This window comes from Zootoca vivipara, chromosome 10, assembly GCF_965207765.1.
Source record: "Zootoca vivipara chromosome 10, rZooViv2.hap1.1, whole genome shotgun sequence".
In the NCBI taxonomy this organism is placed as follows: Eukaryota; Metazoa; Chordata; class Lepidosauria; order Squamata; family Lacertidae; genus Zootoca; species Zootoca vivipara.
In genome coordinates, this window is record NC_142593.1 from 54,271,027 (window position 1) to 54,290,324 (window position 19,298).

At 47.9% G+C, this 19,298-nt stretch overlaps 1 protein-coding gene across 4 annotated transcripts in view; it reads left to right on the top strand.

The window, feature by feature from the left end:
* The window catches only part of ST8SIA5 (ST8 alpha-N-acetyl-neuraminide alpha-2,8-sialyltransferase 5), a 50,548-nt gene extending 36,167 nt beyond the window's left edge, over positions 1 to 14,381 (top strand). For 2 of the 4 annotated variants that reach the window (XM_035100672.3, XM_035100674.3), the window contains 3 exons: positions 1,511 to 1,623; positions 3,801 to 3,893; positions 9,079 to 14,381. In XM_035100672.3, the coding sequence (XP_034956563.1) occupies positions 1,511 to 1,623; positions 3,801 to 3,893; positions 9,079 to 9,541 (669 nt within the window). In that variant the 3' untranslated portion in view covers positions 9,542 to 14,381. The remainder of the gene's footprint in view (positions 1 to 1,510; positions 1,624 to 3,800; positions 3,894 to 9,078) is intronic. The other 2 variants (XM_035100673.3, XM_088652865.1) reach the window with 1 other exon arrangement.
* The last annotated feature ends 4,917 nt before the right edge of the window (positions 14,382 to 19,298 follow it).

The window sequence follows — 19,298 nt, forward strand, 5'->3', positions numbered from 1 at the left end:
CGCCTCACTCAACCCATGCAGGCCAAAAACTGCTCATGATGGCAGCAGATGTGTGTCTTCATATGTAGGCCTTGCCTATCACACATGATGTGTGTGTGTGTGTGTGTGTGTGTGTGTCAGGGACTAGCAGGGTGCACAGGGGGCGGGGCTTGAGTCTGACTTGGGAGGGGGGACCTGTGAGGACCTGTATGAACCAGCAGGCAAGAATTGGAGGCAGGGGAAGCTTCAGAGCTGGAGGAAGAGGTGGAAGAGGCAGGCCAGGCAAATGAAGGGCCAAGTGCTTCCCTCCCCTCCCCTGCACCACTGCCTTCCAGAACCAGGAGAGATTTGAAGCAGGTGTGGAAACAGCTTCCATGCAGGCTGGTAAGCACCCTTTATAGTATTCCCTGTTTTGCTTGTGTGGAGGAAGACACCAGGCAAGGCAGCAAGGCAGGTTTTGTTGCTTCAGCACCATGGAGAGCTCCTATTGAGCACTTTGCTCCAACATGAAACAAGGACTTTTGAGACTCGTGCATCCAGTCTATGTCTCCTATGCTCTTCTCACTATGTTGGAGCCCTGGAGGCTCTCAAGGGTCCAGAACTCTGGCCTGAAAACCAGCACTTTTCTTTCACTCCATGACCTCCCGCCTTTGTGTTCTTTGTGGGACATTGCACTGGTGAGGTAGCTGAAGGGCACTTGTTTCCTTGGGATCTTGACGGGGCAGCCTTGGGTTCAGTTGGGCTCTGATCACCAGAATTCAGGCTAAGAGCTGGGAATCTGGTCTGGCTCCTTAGCCAGGGACACTAGCCTCCAACTCAGTGTCCTGGTCACTGCTGGTCATGATGGGGCAGGGGGTGAGGCCACCAAGATCTAATAACATGGATGTTTTGTACATATCACCTAAAATGCAACAGCAGAGCTTTCCTGCAGAGCCAGTCCATCCATTGCACTGCCAGTCACTGACTGTAGAGCAGGCTTCCTCAAACTCGGCCCTCCAGATGTTTTTGGCCTGAAACTCCCATCATCCCTAGCTAGCAGGACCAGTGGTCAGGGATGATGGGAATAGTAGTCTCAAAACATCTGGAGGGCCAAGTTTGAGGAAGCCTGCTGTAGAGTAATCAGATGCAGGGAAAACTCAAGAGATGACCATACCTGTGTGCGCATGTATGAGCCCAGAGCCCAGTGTTTCATCCTTTCATCCAAGGGAACAAAACCCGTTCCTGCAAGGGTTGCCACTTCTAACGAACCCAAAGCCAAAACAATGTTTAAATACTAACGAACTTAATTTGAATGTATTAAAATAACAGAAAGAAGAAGATACCACTGAAGAAGCCCAATATTGGGCGAAATAGGTCTTAAACGCTGGCAACCTGTCTGTCACGTCGCTGCTGATCCACCCTGTATCGCATGTACTTTGCGTTCACCTTATTTCATGTTAATACATTAAGACTTTGGTTATTTCTGTGCCTTCGTGTTCTGCCTGTGTTGTATCACACTTCTAACGAACCGGCTTATTCCATTCCACTCTAGGAAATGCCGTACTATCGCTCCCAGTTCAAGAAGTGCGCTGTGGTTGGAAACGGAGGGATTCTGAAGAACAGCAGATGCGGCCGGGAGATCGACAGTGCCGATTTTGTGTTCCGGTAACAGTTTTGGTGCAATTCCTTCAAGGGATTAGCAGTTGTGTATAGCACATGAATCTTTTGCCGTGAGTTTTTAATGTGTATGTGAGCAACATTTGGGATCTTTCTTCACACATGGTTCACTGGGCCAAGGCACATATCATCAATACCAGGCAGTAAAAGAGAGCGAATGGGAAGGGATGCCTGACTTAAGAAGTAGGGGAAATGTTTTAAGCATTGCATCCTAGAAGGAGCCCAGAGTCTCTAAAAGCTCACTAAACTTCTTTGGGAAGCCAAGCAGAAAGCACATACCGGTAGTTCAGCTATGGGATTCACTCCCACAGCAAGTAGTGATGGATCTCAACGTGGATGGTTTCAGAACAGGATTGGACAAATTCATGGGGGGAGAAGGCTATGATTGATGGGGTTCCCAAAGGCATCTTGTTGGCCACTGCAAGAACAGGATGGGCCATTGGCCTGATCCTGCAGGCTGTTCTAGTCCAAAACATCAGTAGGGTCCCATGTTGGGGAAGACTGCTGCCGTACCTGCAGGGACACGGGTGGTGCTGTAGTCTAAACCACTCTTGAGCTTGCCAATCGGAAGGTCGGCGGTTTGAATCCCTGCAACAGGGTGAGCTCCTGTTGCTCTGTCCCAGCTCCTGCCAACCTAGCAATTCGAAAGCACACAAGTGCAAGTAGATAAAAAGGTACCTCTGTACCAGGAAGGTAAACGGCATTTCCATGCGCTCTGGCTTCCGTCACGGTGATCCGTTGCACCAGAAGCGGTTTAGTAATGCTGGCCAGATGAACCTGGAAAGCTCTCTGTGGACAAACACTGGCTCCCTCGGCCTGAAAGCGAGATGAGCACCACACCCCCATAGTCGCCTTTGACTAGACTTAACCGTCCAGGGCTCCTTAACCTTTTTTTACCTTTAGTACCTACATAGGAAGGAAATTGGCTTGCACTGCTTCAGACCACCAGTCCATCTATTTCAGTTTTGTCACCACTGACTGGGACACCCCCAGTCCTTACTTGGAGAAGTGGGGGGGGGGGTTGAACCTGAGACCTTCTGCATGCAAAACATATTCTCTACCACTGAGCTATGGACAACCCTTGGCCATGCCTCCTGTTCCTTGCACTGGTATACAAATCTAAAATGGCCAGAGTTCTCTAAAGGCAGAAGGTCTAGAGCATGGGTAGGCAAACTAAGGCCCAGGGGCTGGATCAGGCCCAATCACCTAAATCTGGCTATGGACGGCCTGGGAATCAGCATGTTTTTACGTGAGTAGAATGTGTCCTTTTATTTAAACTGCATCTCTGGGTTATTGTGGGGCTAGGAATTCGTTCACCCCCCCCCAAAAAAAATAGTCCAGCCCCCCACAAGGTCTGAGGGACAGTGGACCGGCCCCCTGCTGAAAAAGTTTGCTGACCCCTGGTCTAGAGATCACTACTGTGTCTGATGCTGCTTGGCTCCACCTAGAGTTCAGAGGGTGAAACTGCCCATCTCACTTACCCCGTTTCTCAGAGTATGGCACAAGACAAGAGGCACTCCATTTAAGCCCTTTTTGTAATTTTAAACAATGTTGTACATTAAGGAATCACAAGCTGCATCCGCCCCTATTGTTGACTCTTTCTGAAATGTTTTTGATCATGGAATTAACTATAAAGGTAATATTTGTGCTGAACATCCAGGGCAGTGCTTCTCAAGCTTAGGTCTGTTTTGGGACTACAACTCCCAACGCCCCCTAGCTGGCAGGACCAGTGGCCATGGATGATGGGAGTTGTAGTCCCACAACAGCTGGAGACCCAGGTTTGAGAAACACTGGTCTAGGGGGGAAAGAGGACCGAGGGAAAGATCTTGAAGAGTGCCTGTTTTAAAAATCTCTTTAATTGAGGTGGAGAATGGAGGGTTACCACGAAAAATGACTTCTCCTGATGGGTCATTTCTCTTGTGGCTCTGAGAGCATGATTTCTAACCATCTGATCAGTGGGTACAGGAAGATATTCCTTTCAGAGGAAGCAGTCTGCAGAAGGGGAAAGAAACCCCCACTTCATTTGGAATCAAGGAGACCTAGGTTCAAATCCCACTTCCATTAAGCCAGATCACTCTTTCTCTCTCAGTCTATTCAGCCTACACATCTTAGCTCCTCGAAGGAGAGAAATAATAATGGCTCCTTTGTTGCTCTGTTCTTTTTAGGTGCAATTTGCCTCCCATTTCTGAGAAATACGTTGTAGATGTTGGTGTAAAGACTGACGTCGTGACAGTTAACCCCAGCATAATCACCGAAAGGTCAGTGGTTTGCCTCTTCCTTGCCCACTCCTGCCTACACTTTCCTCCTCCTGTGACTTTGTGAAATTGACAAACCTCAGGAAAGGAGCCTTATTATTAGCTCTGGCGGTTCTTGCTCTTGACTTCGTAATTTCATAGCAACTGGAAATCAGAACAAAACCGGGCCTTCTTCTCAGCGAGGAAAATGTGTTCAGAAGGTCCCTGCAGACTTCCACCCTACAACTCACCTGCTCTTTTTTTTGATATTTTTCTTCTTCCTTACTGAAAAAAAATAAGATCCACAATAAGTAATGCATTAAACGGCAATATCCCTAGATGATCTGCATTTTCAGGAGAGGAGGAAAAGAAATACAAATAAATCCACTAATTATCATAGAATCATAGAGTTGGAAGAGACCACAGGGGCCATCCAGTCCAACCCCCTGCCAAGCAGGAAACACCATCAAAGCATTCTTGACATATGCCTGTCAAGCCTCTGCTTAAAGACCTCCAAAGAAGGAGACTCCACCACACTCCTTGGGAGCAAATTCCACTGCCGAACAGCTCTTACTGTCAGGAAGTTCTTCCTAATGTTTAGGTGGAATCTTCTTTCTTGTAGTTTGAATCCATTGCTCCGTGTCCGCTTCTCTGGAGCAGCAGAAAACAACCTTTCTCCCTCCTCTATTATCTGCCTTTACGAGACTCCCAATAAACTTTATAGTTATACTACCTTGTTGTTCCAGAAACACAATAGGTAGGGACTGTTTTTCACTAAAAAAAAAAAATCCTCGTCTGCCCTCTCTATTTTTTTACTATCATTCTGACAATTTCTGTGCTGCTTAATTGCTACCACCTCTAAGAAGTATACAAAAAAAACCCTCAATACGACGAGTGGACTAATACCTGTAAGTTTCAACTTGTACAATATGCATATCCTACCTCCTGAGAATCCAGTGTTTCAATGATGACAGCTCTCTCTGTTTCAACCTCTGGCTAATTGCCTCTTTCTTTTGATACGAAGAAGGACGCCTAGCGATAACGCCATCCGTTCCAACTTACTTCCTCCTCCAGGTTTTTGGATCTCACAATAAAACGTACAGAAGTATATTTATTTAATATAATGCACATTTCCGCCTACCCACGCTGAAGGCCTCTTAACTCCTGTTGATTTCAAGCCCACTGAAATCAGCAGGACTTCAAAGAGGTTAAATTTGGCGGAGGCCTTTCCCATTTAATCCTCCCCCGCCCCCAGGCATGTTTTTCTTTTGCATATCCGGAGAATGGGCGTCATGCTGCCAGAAACAGAGAGGGTTTTTCCTCTTGGGCTGCAGTCCTGAAGCCATGCAGGGAAGGGGTGGTTGGGTGGGTGGGAAACCAAAGATTGATGAACTACCGCACCTTGTAGTCTGCCAGGCTCCCATCAGCAGGGCAGAAAGGTGGGTAAGGACCCTTGTACTTAGGGGACGGCCTCTCCTGGTATGTCCCTCAGAGGACCCTAAGGTTCACAAATAGTAACAGCTTAAGGGTCCCAGGCCCTAAAAAAGCCAGACTATCCCCCACAAGGGCCAGGGCCTTTTCAGTGATGGCACCGACCTGGTGGAATGCCCTGTCCCGCGAGACTAGGGCCCTGCAGGACTTGATCTCCTTCCGCAGGGCCTGTAAGACAGAGCTATTCTGCCTGGCCTTCAATTTGAATTAGCCTGATCCTTTATTCCCTTTTCCCTTTCCTCTTCTATGAAGAAACCCTTTCTGGGACCCCACATTTAAATTCTTCCCTGGTCTCCTTGCTGGCCCTAGTTAGCCCTGGTGATCATTTGATGTCTACTGACTGGGTTTGTTTTTTTTCTTTTCTCCCAAAAAATGACCCCTGAAATTTTGAATTTTATTGATATTGATGCTGCATTTTATGTTGTGGTTTATGCTGTTTTTAAGTCGCATTTTAATCAATGTTTTATATTTGCTGTTAGCCGCTCTGAGCCCAGTTTTTAAACCGGGAAGGGTGGGGTATAAATATAATAATACAGTGGTGCCTCGACTTACGAATTTAATCTGTTCCGAAGGCACCTTCATAGGTCGAAAAAATTGTAAGTCGAAAAGCGCCATTGGAAACGCGATTGCCCATAGGAATGCATTGGAAACGGAAAAATTTGTAAGTCGAAGCAACCCCATCTAAAAATCCGTAAGTCGAAAGAAAAAACCCTATCTAAAACCGCCGCGGTTTCCGTTCGGATGTCAAGAAATTCGTAAGCGTGCGGCCATTTGCCCCATTCTTAAGTCGAAAAATTCGGTTGTCAAGTCGTTCCTAAGTCGAGGTACCCAGGGGCGTACCCAAGGCACGGGAGGGGAAGGGCCACAAAGTGCGAACGTGGGCGGGGCTACGGAGCCCAGGTGGAGCGCTGCACACAATCTTTCACATGACGCAGTGTACGCGCACTGTTTGAATGGGAACGCTCATCAACTTGGTGAGGTCCCGGCCCTCTCAGATGTTCTAGTGTGAGGGCTGAAGCCCCCGAGGTGCCGAAGAGTGGGCTCCTGTGGTTCCTTCCAACTCTAACACCAGTGCAAGACGGGCCGGGCCTTGGCTGTGGGCAGAGCCGCCAAGCAGTCCCAGCAAGGGCGGCGCTTTTACCTGCCCGCCGGCCAGTGCGCCCCAGGCTCGCGCTGTCCGAATTGCGCGGGCGGCGCTTCCTTGCTACCTGCTTCTTCCATGGCTGGCGAGCCTCTTCTGGCTCGGGCTCCTTCCGCGCTGCCTTCCTCATAGCGGCGCTGCCGGCGGGGCTGGTGGGCAGAGGCGGAGCACAGCCCAGTGGAGCGCGAGTTTGACGTGCCCGCCGCGCTGCACTCTCCAGCTTCCCGTCGTGCTCTCTAGTTCCCTGCCGCGCTTGGCCTTGTCGGAGGGCACGATGGGGAGCTGGAGGGAGGGCGCGGCAGGCAAGAACGCCGAACTCGCCCTCCGCTGGGCTGTGCTCCGCCTTTGCCTCTGCCCACCAGCCCCACCGGCAGCGCCGCTCTCGCCCACGGCTGCCATCCACAGCATTGTCTGCTGCCGCCGGGAGCGCAGCCTCCTTCTTCCTTATCACGCCTTCGGCAGCAACGCGGCACAGGCCGGATCGTGGCCCTTGGGTCCCTAAAGCGCCCCCTAGTGGTTGCCCCCCAAAATACAGCCGCCTAACCACAGCTCCTTGAATGCTAGGCATGGCGTGCTTCCTGGCTGCGTTCTGGGGACGCTGCATCTCCCAGCCGCGGCTGCAATGCTGCCGGAAGGCCCGCTTCCGTGCCCCTCTCACGGCTGCACCGGCCCTGCTTCTGGGGGGGGCAGCTGCCTCCCCTGCCCCGCGCTGGGTACGCCCATGGAGGTACCACTGTAATAATAATAATAATAATAATAATAATAATAATAATAATAATAATTAGTAGTAGTAGTAGTAGTAGTAGTAGTAGTAGTAGTAGTAGTAAGGCAACACTCTTTTGCCATCCTCTGTCCCCTTCCAGGTTTTTCCAATAAATTCTCTTCCCTCAGAAACAATGGGAGGAAAATTTACTCGTTGCATCCCTGGTTTTGGGGGAAGGCTATGGATCCTTCCCAGTCCCTGCCTTCCCTTGACCTACCTCCCTTTTACCTCTACCAACAGTGGCTCTTCGGTGCTGGTGAGACCAGTGGTGGGATAGCCAACACTGTGTTGTTGGACTACAACTCCCATCATCCCAAAGTATTGGTCATGCTGGCCGGAGCTGATGGGAGTTGTCATTTAGCAATGTCTGGAGGTCACCACGTCAACTTGAGGTTTCCATGGCAGGGGGGAGGGAACCTACTAGGTTTGGACTCCATGGTGGAATCTAGACACATATAAAAAAAACACTGAGAATGCTTTTGTAAAAAATGTTTTGGAAAATATATTGAATTTGCCATAATCACCATCGCCACCTGTTGTCATGTTTGTATAATGCACTTAAAATGCCCTTAAAACGTTATATTTGTAGCTGTGTAACTGAGCTCCTTGCCTAATGGTGGAGCTCTTTCTTCATTCTTGGAAAGGGAGATCTGCTGTATCTTTTCACTCCTGAGAATCCCAGGGTCCACATGGACTGTTGAGCTTGGGTCTAATTCATCTCGTGGATCTGTCTCCTCCATTGAAGTGAATGGGGAAGCCCTTGCAGGCCTGGGAACTCAGCCTCATATCCATGACCAAAGCCACTGTCTAGAGATGCCACCATCCAGTGGTTAGACGTACAGATGGCCGACTTCCCCCAAGGCTTGGATCAGATTGGCTCAGGAACTCTTTGAGCTATTTTCCCCAACATTGAGAAATGGCTTGGCTTATATGGTACCTGATTTGATCTGAACTTATTGCTCAGTAAGTCCCAACCATCATTCCTTAGGTTCAACAGTCATCAAACAAACCTCTCTTGCAAGGTGTCTGGCAACTGAGATTTTGATTCATACACCTCAGTATTCCACCCCAGCTGCAGAAAAAAGAGCAATACTCCCTTGCAAGTCTGAAAAGGGGCCACCCAGGGGCGTAGCATGGGTTGCCCGTGCCCAGGGCGGGGCAAGTGTTGTGCCCCACGCGGTGGACTGGGCAGCGTTCAGTCCCTTCGCTGGCCAGCATCTAATCAATGGAGTCTCCTTGCAAACTAGCCCCAACCTGGGAGCAGAGATAAGACAGACAAACGTGAAGCTAGGAGCACCACTCTACTGTCTTGCCCTCCTGTCCTTGCAGTGATGTGCTCTGGGCAATGCACTTGGCTCCAGCAGTGCTTTCCTGCCTTCCTCTTCCTCCCTCCCTCCTTGGTTGTCCCTTTGCAGGCCATGAAGAGAAGGAGGTATCGCCCCAGCCCGAAGGCCCGGTCTGGGCACCACTTTCCTCCTCACGGCTCCAGCCTTGATGAGGGAGCCTGTTGTGGGGGCACCTAGTTGCAGCCCTTCAGATATTCGCGCCCGGGCCATGGCCCCCTGGCCCTTCCCACCCTACGTCACTGGGGCCACCCTACCAATCTGTTATCTGGTTCTCTTATATTGCTGCTATTTTGCCTGGAATAGGATGCACAAAACCTAAAGCTGTTCCTAGCGTTGGCAGCAGATGCGAGAGTTTAGTTTAGTTTAGTTTATTGTTACGGTTCCTGACCAGCGTTGCGAGAGTTGTGAAGTTGCCTCGGCTCTCCAGCCTCCCTGATTGCTCTCCCTTTAATCCTCCCAAATAATCAGGTTCCACAAGCTGGAGAAGTGGAGGAAGCCCTTTTTCGAGGTCTTGCAGGTGTACGAAAACGCCTCGGTCCTGCTGCCGGCTTTCTACAACACCCGCAACACGGACGTCTCTACCCGGGTCCGGTACGTCCTGGACGACTTCGAGTCCCAGCAGGCTGTCTACTTCTTCCACCCGCAGTACCTGATCAACGTCTCGCGCTACTGGCTGACTCAAGGGGTGCGCGCCAAGCGCATCAGCACGGGCCTGATCCTGGTGACAGCGGCCTTGGAGCTGTGCGAGGAAGTGCACCTCTTTGGATTCTGGGCTTTCCCGATGAACCCCTCAGGGATATTTATCACCCACCATTACTACGACAACGTCAAACCTCGGCCGGGATTCCACGCCATGCCTTCGGAAATCTTCAACTTCCTCCATATGCATAGCAGAGGCATTCTAAGGGTACACACGGATGCCTGCGCCTGATGCTGAGGGGTCAGGACAAGAGGAAGCTTGGTTATTCTCCCGAGTCGTGTAAAGGAAAGGGAGGAAGGGAGACGACACGCCGGCAGCCCTGGGTCTCGAGAACCAAATTGCACAACTGGTTTTTTTGTAAGGGGAAGAGTCTCCGCAAGGCTGCTTTGGCACCTTTCTGCATCCGTGTCTTGTGAAAGAGTCCCCGTGTTACGGCTATCAGCTGCCACGTTCTGAAAAAAGACTTGCGGCTGTGCAGATTGTGTAGGAGAGGGTGGAGTGGTGGTTGTTTTTTTTTTATATAACGACATTGAGAAATTTATGCAATAATGTTTGATAACCATACATTTCTCCAAAGGCTTTGCGTTCCTCGTGAGCTGGGGTTTCCGACACCCTCCCTCGCTTCGCCAGCCTTGTAGGGTGGCTGCCGTTTGGGCTGAAGCCGACCTTCTCTCCACCGCAGGAATCCACACCCTGCCTTGGAGCCCGTGATGAACAGGAGAAGCACATTGATTAGTGGTTTTAAGCCAGAAATAGAGCACATCACTGTAACGATTCCTTATTTCGCCTCGAGGAATGCACCAAACCTGAGCGTACTTGACAAAGCTGAGGATCTAGACCCGTTGTTCTTAAGGTGTAGTGCCAATGCCCTTATGTGACAACGTTAGCACTCATCAGGGGGTGCTCAAGGAAAACACTGTAAGGCTGCATCTACTCTATACATTTGAAGCCCAAGGCTTCCACGGCAAGAATTCTGGGGACTGTAGTTTACCCCCTCGCTGAGCTACGATTCCCAGCACCCTTAACAAACGATGGTTCCCAGGATTCTTTGCGGGAAGCCACGAGTGTTACTTATTTATTTTTTCCAATAAGATTTTTGTTATACAGCTACCTAAGTTGCAAGGTAAGAAAAAGAAGCAATAGAAGAAGGGAAAGGGACAATAGAGATAGAGAGAAGAGTGGAAAGGGAGTTAAAAAGCAGAAACAGAGAAACTGCTTTAAATGTGTGGTGTGGATGTGGCCAAAGGGGCATTGTTTCTGTGCCCTGTCTGCAAATCTGCTGTTTCCCCTTTTAGTTTTCCATAAGTACCACGGGCAGGAAGATCAGGGTTCAGAGGTTGTTGAAATAATACACATCTCTTTCCTCTCCCTGCCAGGCTGCTCTCTTAAACAACTTACTGTGGATTCAGGCCCGTCCTAGCCGTAGAGGCTAGTGGCGCGGAGAACCACGGCGCCGGGCGCTGGAGGGCGCTGGAAGGGTGCCAAGTGAGTGCAGGGTTCTGGCGATCTGGCCAGGACTGCGCTCCTTCTCCGATGACTCCGCGCTGCGCCTCCTTCTCATTTCCCCAGCGCTGGGTTCCGCTCAGTCGAGCTTTGCCACCAGCGCGCGCACAGCGCCCAAGCAGCTCTTGCTGGTCCCGCGGTGCGCGCGCTGGTGGCAAAGCTCGACTGAGCGGAACCCAGTGCTGGGGAAACGAGAAGGAGGCGCAGCGCGGAGTCCTCAGAGGTGGCCTCCCGCTGCTGCCATGGTCCACTTGGCACTCCCGGGCCCTTGGAGAGGCTTTGGAGGGGGGCGCTGGAGGGACCTAGCGCCAGGGCGCTGGATGGGCTTAAGACGGCCCTGTGTGGATGAAACACCCCATAACCACTTTCAGTTTATTTGCCAGTTTCACAACCTTAGGGTTAAAGAAAGATTTTTAAAAAAGGATCTTCCCCTTCAAAGCATAGAACTATTTTGGTTCTGGTTCACGTTGGAGTGGTGCAGGATGCAGGCTGCAAACCATTGCCTTAGCAAAATGCATAGAAAGCTTTGAGCGCACCTGATATTGGAGTCGTGTAAATAAATAACACAGGCGTCAGTGTCGTTGCAATAGCTGGGAGCTGTTTCTCATTATATGGCTGCGGTGGTGGAGGGATGGTTCATGCGGCCAGCTGATTGACAGGAAGCGGCCCATGGCATCGATCCTTCAGTTGGAAGCTGGATCATGAGAAGCCACCCTCAGGTTCCCTTTAGAAAGCCATAAATGTTTTCTGTGTAAGCCGATGGGTAGTTATTACCATGTGTATCTGTCACTGTGAAACGTACCAAACATCTCCAAAGGCTTATCAGTGGCTGTAGAAGGCAGCTCCTTGGACAGATCGTGAATTGGAGGGTTCGACTGCATCAAGATGGATGGGACACTGGCTTCTCTGTGGTGCATCCATGGATCACAAAATACCTGTTATATAATAGGTTGCGTGGTAGAGGGAGGGATTGTCTAATGCGCGCGGGGGGGGGGGGCAAACTCCCAAGAGACTGCGATCTACTCACAGAGTTAAAAACTAGCAGTGATCTACTCCCTTTTTTGGAGTTCAGGTCAAAGTTGTTGAGCTTTTTCAGGGAGGAGGTAAAATGTTGAGCTTTTTTTTTAGGGGAGCAACAGTAGTTCTTTGGGGGAGCAAATGATCTACCAGTGATCTACCGCAGACGTCCAGTGATCTACCGGTAGATCACGATCTACCTGTTGGACATACCTGGTCTAATGCAAGGACCCATGGGGATATTCAGAGACACACTGCACCCTCCCTTCTGCATTGCGTTTTGCACCCAGGTCGCCCTGTTTCAAGGGTGGAAAGCCCTCATCACAGCAGCTTCCTGCAATGCAGCACATTAATTTTTCCCTGTAGGGATCATGCTGACCCCCATGGAAGAAGAAAAGAGGGAGGGATACTTTTGGGTACGCCATAAGCATGGAAGTGCAACCTGTTCCCTGTGACCTTAACCAGTGAGGCTCAAACCTGTGCTTATCTGCATAGCTCCACCCCTTCATTTGCATAGCCACACCCAAGGTTTTTTCCCTTTGTCGTACAGAAGTGTGACATGGAATATGGCTTTTCCCAATATAGACAGATAGAATTATATGCGTTGATCGGTTTGTGCCAGTCACTTAACTGTAGATTGGGCTTAAAATATTTTGTGACCCTATGCAAAATGAGTTGCACATCTTTCCTCTTCTTTGCCTTGCCATTAAGCGCTGACACTTTCCTGACCCAGCCGATCTCCTTCCCCAAATGTCAGAGGGCTACAGAGGGCTCCCCCTCACTGGATTTGTGTGTGTGTTCTGCAACACAGTATTGGCATTCTGCTTATAAGTTGTCCTGCGATGCTTCCCCATTGCAATATTGGCATCTAGAGGGGGACTTTTGCATTGTAGCGCAACAGAAGCAAGACTAAAGATAAACTGGAACATTTGTGGTATGAAAAGTTACAGGATTTCCGCAGGGAAGTTGCAGGACATGCACTGACCAGAGATGAAGCAGTAAGCCTGTCCTGAAAGGTTTTGCTGGTGCAAACGATAATGAAAGCGAAATTGCGTATAACTGAGCCTAGGGCTTGCTGATCAGAAGGTCGGCGGTTCGAATCCCTGTGACGGGGTGAGCTCCCGTTGCTTGGTCCCAGCTCCTGCCAACCTAGCAGTTCGAAAGCACGTCAAAATGCAAGTAGATAAATAGGAACCGTTTACAGCGGGAAGGTAAACGGCGTTTCCATGTGCTGCTCTGGTTTGCCAGAAGCGGCTTTGTCATGCTGGCCACATGACCTGGAAGCTATACGCCGGCTCCCTCGGCCAATAATGCGAGATGAGCGCGCAACCCCAGAGTCGGTCACGACTGGACCTAATGGTCAGGGGTCCCTTTACCTTTACCTTTTTGCCCCGATACCATCGTGAGCACAAACAGTCATGAATGCACAATAAAAAAAGACATTTGGAAGGGCTCTGAATGAGAGGAACGGTAGTCAAGTGAGGTTCAGCAAGCACAGGGATCCTCTAGCTTTAAACTGTGCACACAAGAGGGAATTTTGCCTCCTTGCACCAACTCGGTGCTATGAAACAGTTAACTAAAATTCCCACTTTTGAGCCTTCTGGAATGAATGATTGAATGAACAAGCAAATGAATGTCTTCTTCAAGATGAGAGTGCACCTCTAAACCTTCTGCAGCCAGTCACTTGGTGCTATGAATTAGGAAGAATAGGATCTTCCCTTTAAAAAACAACCGCAAGCATTATAGTATTTTTGGCATGACATTATTGTACAAAGCACTGTCCTATTTCTCATCAAGCCTCAATGGTTGTAAGATGTGTGTGCATTGGGGGGGGGTAATAACTTGAATATTACATGGTTGCAACTTCATGACTGAATCGTGCACATTTTTGAGATTTGGGGAGGGGTTCTTCATATTTCGGTTGTTCGTTCTGTGGTTTTATTTGGTTGCAAAGGAAGGATATTGAGGAGCTAAAACTGGATAGAGTAGAGCAGCTTTTGATTTCACCCGAGCCTTTGTTTATTGTGCATTACACTGAGATGGGGTGAGGTTGTTTCTTTTAAATTGTCAACCCATTGTAAAGCCTACTGGATTTATTTGAGGCATTCATAAAGAGATGAAGTAAAGGGATGGGGAGAGAAACAATGCTGACGAGACCATTTTGCTTCTGATTTAAAGGCAGGTTTATCCTTCTGCTCCTAACACAACTTGAAATATGCATTAAAAGCACATTGTACAATAAGCCCTGTTCATACTTCTTGACCTCACATAGGTGGGGAGGGGGAACCGATCCGCTTCGTTTACATCTGATTTGTTAATGCCCTTGTTTTCATTGAGTAACCATTTGCTGAAATCCTCAGACCTTGTAATTTTATTCCTTTTGATGTGTGTTTCCTTCAAATTGACCGCACGATGTGAAAGAAAGCCTATAAATTGATGTAAGCCATAACTTTAAAAACAACAATCAGGGTATTTTTGCCATCAGTCACATTGTGTCACTGTGTTTGGGAGACAATTTAGCATTTAACAAATAAACCAGTCTATGAGTTTAGGTTCTTTGTGTGTGTTTTACGTGAGTTGCTATGGTCTATGGACCAGATGTAACATGCCTTTGTATGATTACATATTCTCTCTCTCTCTCTCTCTCTCTCTCTCTCTCTCTCTCTCTCTCTCTCTCTCTCTCTCTCTTATATATTACTCCTGAATTTCAAAGTATACATCTGTCACTCTGAACTCTTTGGAAGAAAGGTGGAAGAAAGTTAATAAATTAAGCAAGCAAACAAGCAAGCAAGCAAGCAAACAAACAAACATAAAGTGAAGTGAAAGAGTGCACTTCTGAGTCTTGCAAGTACTGTAAGGCTTTTTGCCATTTTCTGCTTGATAGCAGCGATTACACAACTTGCCCTGAGAAGTAGGGGTGCGTTGTGTGTTTGTGTGGTGTGCGTGGTGAAAGAACCATCTTGTCTATTCATGTGCATTCTATAGAAATGACATTTCTGGAGTGCTTATCTAGCCTTTACGTTCCCTCCCCCTCCAAATTACTCCGGCGATGCAAGATGGTGATGAATTCAGGCAGAATCGATTTTGATTGCAGCTTTTCAGCACCACTTCCATTTCCAGGAACGGGGAACATTTTTTCTTTACAGCTGCTGGCGATAATCCTTTACCATTATCCCTACACACACAAAAAGGGAAATGCAAAGAATGGAACGGATGACTCGACTGGCTTGCACAGTTAGATATGATTGCAACTGTGAAGTCAAAGAAGGAAGGAAGGAAGAAATCCAGCAATTCTCTCAACTGGTGGCCTGATCCTGCCATCAACTGTGACAGCAAAATGGGTACCATTGTTTCATCTGCTGTGTCTGCCAGCCCTGCTGATGTTGCTAGTGTTGTATTATGGTCCGTGGTATCGAACTGATTAATAATAATAATAATAATAATAATGATAGCAGCAATACTGTAGCGATCAGCCTTAAAGTTAGCCAGGTTGTAGAGGGTTAATTTCAGTAGAACTCTGAGGACCCAGGGGGAGGGCTCTGGGAGAGTATAAAAAACCCCACCCCTGGAGTCAGTGAGGGGAGTTGGTGTTGATTAGGAGTTGGTTGGTTATTTGCAGAGAGAGCTGGTTTAATATATTGAGGTGAAGAATAGGTGGTGATTTTAGTCAGACAGGATACAGAGTTGAGTTATTTAGTTGACTTTAGTGGTAATAGGCCAGTAATTTATAATTAGAGGTAATAGGCCGGTATAGGAACCATCTGAAATTTGGAACAACCTAAGATTTGTACTGCAACCATTAAGCTTATGAACACACAATAAAGCAACTTCGTTTTATTTTACCTTATCCTGGTCTGTGGTGTTTTGAGGAGGTATTTATTTTGTTGTTGGCACATCACCAATAGACCATAAAACGTCCGGGGGTGATGTGCAGGTCAGAGTGACCGCAACAAATACTATATACTTTAATTAATTGTTGTTATTTATTCCTTCCAAAAGAGTCCACGGGAGCCATGCAACATAATAGTACAACCTAAATAAAAACACATTTTCAGTATACATACACAACTTCCAAGCTGTTGAATGTACACTCCTTTAGTGGGTGTTTGGGAGGGGCACAGGGGTGGTTACCCTGGGTGCAAAGTTGTTAGGAAGCACAAAATTTCAACATCAGGTGCTGCCTCAGTACAGCTGTGTGCTTCCATCGCTGGGCTCCATTGAAAACGGCTTCTTGATGAGAACCAGGAAGTGACCTCTCCATACAAGTGGAAGTGACCTCTTATCTCTGCAGTTGCAATCTCTTGGGTGACACAGATGCCGTTAGGCAGTTGAATGTGTGTACCTACTCCCATCAGTTTCCCTCCCACCCTGCCTCTGTGTGGCCCCGGGCACTGGCAACCCATGCTACGCCACTGCTCTCCTTTGATTACTAAGTGCCAGGGTGAGCAGGGTGTTTTCCCCCCAATACTAGGTGCCAGTAATGCCAAGCACAGATTATCACCAGTTTAGAACAACATCTTTGTCCATCTGGGGGTAGTCCATCTCTTTATGGCGATGGCCCCTCTCTTTTAGGGGAAGTGCCATAACTCAGTGGCAAACGCATTGTTTGCATGCAAAAGGCCACACCTTCAATGGTAGCCCAGCAGAGTGAAAAGAAAGTCCTACACCTTCTGAGCAAGAGCAGTCAATCTGAGCAGTGGAGATCTGGCCATTCCTGCAGCAATGCCTTTCAGGACCCACCACCATGTGTACCTTGCCTTGATGCTGGCTCCTAGCAGGAAGGGAGTTTGCCGTGGGCCGACTAAGGCTTACTTACGTCACTCACTGTTCCTTCTAATCAAACCCAGTGTTGCTCTGCAGTACACAGATGTAAATTCATTTTGCTTTGCTCGGTTGCTGCAGTCACCTTGTATTGAATGAGGTCACTGAGAACCTAGCCAGTTTCTCCCCCAACCTCCTGCTTTACACACACACACACACACACACACACACACACACACACACACAGAGAGAGAGAGAGAGAGAGAGAGAGAGAGAGAGAGAGAGAGAGAGAGAGAGAGAGATGTGCTTGGTAGCCATTGTTTTCAATTGATCAAATATGCTGGATATTTTCCCCGCATCTCATTCTGCTCTCCTCTCCTCTGTCATTTCTTCCAGGTGTGTTTTCATTTAGTGAAATGCTCTCAGCCTCTATCTGTCTTAGAAGTGCTTTCTGGAGAGGGAAGATATGTTTTTTTACTGCCCCTATCCTTCCCCCAGTTTATTTGGGGTTCAGGCTGCGGGAAGAGATGTTCAGATGCTACTGCAGCATTGGCAATGTAATAGCCTCAGACCAAAAACAGTCCACATTGCACAGCAAGCAAAATGGGGTGGGTGAGGGGAAATAATCTGAAAAGCTGGATCAATGGACTCTTTGCAAATAGTGCTTTTTAAAAACATCTGTATAGCAAAACCTTTAAAAGATATCAGGGGCTCATGGCCAACTCTCAACCTGTGGTTAGGTCAGGAAGAAAAGGTGTAGCACAGCCCTCCGAGAATCCTCCTAAGAAATAGGAGGAGTTGCAGGATCTAAGTTTTGAACTTTGCTGTAAACTGGACCATTTCTGGGCACAATTCAAAGTGCCGGTTATAACCTATACAGTAAATCCCTATATGGATTGGCCCTGGCTACCTGAAAGATAGTATATCCCTATGCAAACCTGCCCAGGTGCTAAGGTCCTCAGATGAGCATCTTCTCTTGGTCCCATCAACATCAGAAGCTGGGCTGGCATTGCTTCACTCACTAGCTGGCAGCCACACAGACAGCAGCATGATGACATCCTTACAATTTTATTATACAGTACGATAGATATATGATCAACACATAACATAATATCCACCCAATAAAGTTATAGAAATCCAGTGCATGGCATATAATGAATATATACTAAGCAGCAATAATAGAACTGTACAGTTGGAAGGGTTCGAAAGGGTCATCTAGTCCAACCCCCTGTAATGCAGGTATTACAACTAAAGAATCCCTGACAGATGGCCATCCAACCTCTGTTTAGAAACATCCAATGAAGGAGTCCACCACCTTTCAAGTTTAAGTTATACACAATAGGGTATATCCAAATAAGTTCTACTCAGACTCATATAAATCAGTGGACCTGCGTGAGTAATTTCCATGATTTCAGTAGGTCTTCTTTGAACATGACTAACATACAACCCAATGCCACCCCAGCAAAACATTGCACAACTCAGCCCATGTGAAATAGAGTCTCATAACATAAATCGTTACCTACTTCTCTTGGGTACAACCACAAAACATACATATCTCTCTGTACAAAACTAGCTCTTAAGGAAAATGACAGACCCTCCCAGCTCTCACCTGGGACCTTCCATTTCTTTTCCCAATTTCTCACCCCTGGGAGATCTCCGCTTCCCTGCTGCTCATTTAGGATTCTTCCACCATATCTATCTGCCACTTGAATTGGTGTGTGTGTGTGTGTGTGTGTGTGTGTGTGTGTGTGTGTGTAAGTCCTTGTCGCCTAATGGCTCCTGCCAAAGGGACAACATCAAACACATGACCTCAGACCCCACCACGAATGATCAGTTCAGGATTCAGAAATATTTGAATCCCTAACACACATCTTCATTTTTTTGAACATGGACACCAACTCTGTTTCTTGGAAGTCCATCCATCTGTATTTCCCTATTTCACTCAGGTGCATCTCTTTGGGCAGAATTGCACATCAAATTGAGCTGCCTCTGCACCACCAAAAATGGCATGTCTGTAGACCTTTCTCTCTCCCATTCACCATCTTGAACATGTGGCAAATCCTTCTCCGTGTCCTACCACCACCCTATTGTGGCTTTATCCACTCTAGCCAATTCATGATGAGAAACATGCAGCACAATGACATTCAGAGGGCTTTTTATTTTTTTATTTTTTACAGCGCATTATGGAAAGGGACTGGGGAGAACTCAGCACCGACCTGCCATTTACAACAGCAGTCCTGTGATTAAAATCTGTTTTTCCGAAGCAGTTGAGGAGGAGGATATTCCACTCCAGGAACAGCTTCAGTCCAATTTCTCTTATCTTCTCTTTTCAGGCCCCTATCAGGATGAAAAACGAGTGCTTGGAAGTGAGCACTTTTCTGTCCCCCTCCTTTTGCTCTCTCTCTCTCTCTCTTGTTATTTTAAGACACCGGTATAGCAGTTCTTGGAGGTGTTTACTCTCTGATGCATACAAATTACTGAGCTGATTGGGCAATTATGATTAATCTAAAGGAACAACGTTGACACGGTCTCTGAATTACCTTTTCCTAAAGTGGCAGATGAATATATGCGCATGAAATATGAATCACCCCGGATCCTATCGGGATTCAAACCCACAGTGGCTCATCTGATTCCCAGTTTCCAAGGGATGCTAAATGGAGATTAGAGCTGCTACGTTTGCATGCTAATACCAGAAGCACCCTGAGCC